The sequence below is a fragment of the Apium graveolens genome, chromosome 6 (assembly GCF_009905375.1).
Source record: "Apium graveolens cultivar Ventura chromosome 6, ASM990537v1, whole genome shotgun sequence".
Classification (NCBI taxonomy): domain Eukaryota; kingdom Viridiplantae; phylum Streptophyta; class Magnoliopsida; order Apiales; family Apiaceae; genus Apium; species Apium graveolens.
In genome coordinates, this window is record NC_133652.1 from 129,551,744 (window position 1) to 129,556,430 (window position 4,687).

The window sequence follows — 4,687 nt, forward strand, 5'->3', positions numbered from 1 at the left end:
AAAGATAATAAGGCAGGGTTACTACTAGCCAACAATCCCCCAAGATGCAAGTGACTTTGTGAAAAAATGCAAGCACTGCCAGATTTTCAGCAACGTATCCCGACTAAGCCCAGTTCTACATGACTAAGCCCAGTTCTACCCTCATCAGTCCGATCTCCAATCCCCTTCGTTGTTTGGGGGATAGATATCATGGGACCCTTCCCCGGGCTAGAGGAGACCTAAGATACCTACTAGTCTCAATCCACTACATGACTAAGTGGATGTAAGCGAAGGCAATGAGAATCATAAACCAGCAGGATTGCATAAAGTTTATGGATAATATCTTGATGAGGTTCAGAATCCCAAGAATCCTGGTATCTGATAATGGGCCGCAGTTTGTTGCGTCAGAGTTCAAATCCTATCTCCAAGAGCGGGGGATCAAGCATAGAAAATTATCAGTAGCATACCCTCAAGGGAATGGACAAGTGGAAGTAACAAACCAGATCCTTCTCTGGGGCATCGAGAAGAGGCTTAGAGAAAGTAAAAGCAAATGGCCAGAAGAATTGCCCAATGTGCTATGGGCCTACATGACCAGTCCCCGGACAAGCACATACGAAAATCCTTTCAAGCTAGCTTACGGAACAGAAGCAATGCTGCCTATCGAGGTAGGATCCCCTTCCCACCGAGAAATCAACTTTGATGAAATAGCCAATGAGGAGGGGCTCAGAACAAACATTGAGCTCATTGACGAGGTCCAGGACCAGGCTGTAACAAAGATGGAAAAATACAATGTGAAGACTAGGGAACACTTCAGCAAGAAGTCCAGGGTCAAGAACTTTCAAGTTGGAGACCTGGTACTTCGAGACATAGGAGCCTCAGATCCCACCAATACTGGAAAGCTAATACCCAAGTGGGAGGGCTCTTACAAGATCAAAGAGGTGTTAAGTCTGAGGACCTACAAGCTAGAAAGCATGGATGAATCAGAGATACCAAACACTTGGCACATAATTAGGCATAGGAAATACTATTTTTAAGAGAAAGTAACCAAAAACTTGTAGCATATGGAAAGCAACCAATCTATGATACAAACTCTTGTATGAAGAATATTGCAAATTAATTTTCCTGTTTCAGTAAGCTATTATTTAAGCAATCATTACGAATCAAGCAAACATCAACCCTGGAATGCAACAATTCCAGGTTTAGATGCAATCACTCCAAACATATAAAAAAACCCGCATATGAATTCATACCCGGATCCGGACCGGCTATAAATCCATACCCCGGTTGGAGGCAGCCACCCTGTACTTAGAAATTTTTCTAAGTGCAGAACAAAACCAGAACCCGGACAATAATCCAAATTTGAATTGATAACCGGATTAAAAGCAAAAACCAGGAGCTAATTTTAACCCGGTAGCAATTGCATACCCGGGTTGGAAGCAACAGCCTTGTGCTAAGGAAAATTTCTAGGTACAAACCAAGCAAATAAGCAAACAGATCCGGGTAGGGAATCTTACCCGGACCAAAAGCACCCGTTTAAAGCTAGCTTCAACCCGGATATGAATTCATACCCGAGTCAGAGGCAAATGTCTTGTACTTGGAATATTCCCTAAGTGCAAACTAAACCAAAAAACAGATAAGACCCGGGCATGGTACCCCACCCGGATCAAAAGCACTATTTGTGCAAAGCAGTACTAAATACCATTCATCATTCCAGATAGGGGTTCATACCCGGATCCAAAAAAATATTTAAGGCTCACTTCATCCCGGATATTAACTCACTCCAGGGCTGGGGGCAGTTGGTTTGTACTTCGAATATTTCCCAAGTACAAAACAAACCAGAAAGCAAAAATACCCGGATATGCTCTCATACCCGGATCAAAAGCATTAATAGTCTACTTATAATATTTTCTAAACAAGCAAATTATGACCAAGCAACAATCAAATATAAAACGTTAATCCGGATTGACCACCAATCCTGGAAAATTCAAATATTACAAATCATTCAGAAGAAAAGTACTAAAAACAACCAAAAAACTGAAAGGAAACAAATTACATGGGCAAGGCCCGTAAAGCTTGTTAGCTTGGAAATGTCTAGATGAAACTGGGACTAGGACCATCGTAAGGTTCCGGCTCCCCCTGACCCTGCTCAACAGCTGCCTTAGCTGCCATGAACTCTTGGATTAAGCTTTCCCAGTTGGCAATGGGATCTGTCTTGACATGCCTTTCTGCCATGAGCCTGGCCCTACGAACTTCGGGAACCCCGGCTTGAGCAAGCTCCAAATCATATTCTTCACTTGCCTTGAACTCGCCGATGATAGCATCTTTGTTCAGGTTCTCCTTTGCAGCCAGGTCAGCCTTCAGTTTCTCGACCTCCTTAGCAAGGCCGTTAGCCCGGACCTTCTCGTCCATAAGCTACCCCTTTAACCTGGACTCAACAGTCTTGAATCCCTCCCGGACCTCATCCAGTTCATCCTTAAGGTTATCATCCCTATCTTTCTCAGCCTTGATCTTATTATTGGCCTCCTGGACCTCATTGAAGGAGATATCAGAGCAAATAGCTATGGCACTCCCAGCCTGAAGGAAAACGAGGAAAAACAACTAAGTAAACCAATATAACCCAGGTAGGAAGATAAATGTTATTACGAAGTTACCTGTCCCCGGTGCCCGATAACCCTCTTAAAAGTAGCGGCCATCCCGGATCCCTCCACTTCATCCCAATCTTCATCAGCAGGGATATCAAACATGAACTCTTCCAAATTAATCAGAATCTTAGTTCCAATCTTCACCGGCCTTCCGTACGGGCCCTTTCCCTCCGAATCACAAGCAACCCGGCTGGAAACAACAGTCTTTTCCCGGGGAGGGTTAGCCGGGACACTCTTCCTCTTCTTTCTAGGGGATCATCATCGTCTGGAATCTCCTGCATAACGGGCTTAAAGTCCCTAGGCTCGTTACCGGATCAGGAACATTTTGGGGGAAGATGATTTGGCTCCACCCTCGATATCAGCAGATCCGGATCCAGGGCCCGGGCCCCCCTTGGTGGTCTTGAAAACCAAGCCTAAGGTGTTGAAAGCAGCGGCGTAAGCGGAAGAAGACATGATTCCGATAAAAGTAGGGTTGAAATGTGGCAAGCCTGAAAGGAGACAAGAAAAGCACAAGTTATAGAACTATATACTGATACAAAGATCCAGAACAGCATGCATGGAAGACGATCCTGATCAAGTAAAACAGCTAATTCCATAAAGAAAGTTCTACAAGTAAAAATCAGGTATGATCAGGAACAACATATACAACATATAATCCGGATCAAGCATACAAAAAATTCCATAAAGAAAGTTCTACAAGTAAAAAGAAGGTATGATCCCGAACAACATATACAACACGTAATCTGGATCAAGCAGACAACAAATTCTATGAAGAAAGTTCAACAAGTAAAAGAAAGAGCATGACCCGGATCAATATGCACAGCAAACAATCTGGATCAACAAAATCAAATATTCACATAAAGCAACCAAGACAAATATAAAATGGGAAAGATTAGGGAGAATATTAAATACAACAACCCGGACTAGTAGAAGACTTACAGCCAAGTTCAAAGAGCAACTTGTGATTTATAAAGGTGTCCCGGGCCGGCTGGAATCCGAGAGATCCACAAAATACCCTCATCTGAGTCAAATCCTGTCCTTCCGAATGGAAGTCTCAAATTTAGTCTGGATACCCTCCATTGTAAAGTAAGGCAAGTAGGCCAGGTCAAACCCCTTCAGCATTATCATCTCCCCATTCCAATATTTCAGAGAGGTCTGGTGCATCACGCGCTTAGATCTACCTGGGCCATACCCACACTCAGAGGTCCAGAACCTAATTTCATAAAAGGGTTTCTGGATAGACTTAGAGAGGTAGAAGATCTTGTGGAACAACTTCAGGGTAGGCACGAACCCGGATTTATTGCAGCAAGCTATAAACCAGGTTATAGATTTAATCCCATTCGGGGTAATCTACATCGGGGAAATCTTGTACACATTCTTGCAAAGGTGCTTGACGAACATATGGAAACGGGGGCTCCACCTGGATCTGAGGTGCTTCAACCATACCGGAACAAAGCCATCAGTCGAGCGATGATAAATCCTCTCATGGGGTTCCGGCCACCTCCACTCAATATCCGGGGTCAACTGGAACACAGCCCCGACAGCTTCGTCCCTATCAGCTGGATCAGCTTCAGCAAAAAGGTCCTTCAGTTGGTAATGATCCCGACTCATGTGAAACTCGAAAAAATCCCTCTCAAGTGCCTTTTGGTTGTAGACCCCGGGACGACCATTACTCTGCCTCTCGTACTTAACCCTCCAATAATAAACACTATCTTCCACCTCTAGGGACTTAGTGATAAAATGGTACTTCACATTTGTCCAGTAACCCTCGGGAGTAAAGGGAACAGAGTTTTCCGGTAACCTTTTATACCGGAACTTGGTGATTATCTCTATGGAAGCAGAGGCTTTTTTACCCATCCCGATCCGGATCTGTGTTCTCTCAGATGAATCATGATCACTCTCCTCACTGGAACAACTCGGGTAGCAATTGAAAGCTCTTCTAGGAAGCTGCTTGATCCGGACCATATACCTATTAAAATCAAGGTGAGTTAGTCTGGGCTCCTACAGTTTTTATATCTTTTGCTAAGTGGTCCGGATCGAGCACGTTATGTTAGTTATACCATAAC

General features: G+C 43.9%; 1 protein-coding gene across 1 annotated transcript; it reads left to right on the forward strand.

Moving 5' to 3' along the window:
- Window positions 1-275: 275 nt before the first annotated feature.
- Window positions 276-1,013, forward strand: LOC141665444 (uncharacterized). Its single transcript, XM_074471427.1, has one exon. It carries the CDS (start codon window positions 276-278, stop codon window positions 1,011-1,013), a length of 738 nt encoding a protein of 245 aa, XP_074327528.1.
- The last annotated feature ends 3,674 nt before the right edge of the window (window positions 1,014-4,687 follow it).

Coding starts and splice junctions, on each gene's coding strand:
- LOC141665444 (XM_074471427.1), top strand. CDS start 276: ATGAGAATCATAAACCAGCAGGATTGCATAAAGTTTATGGATAATATC.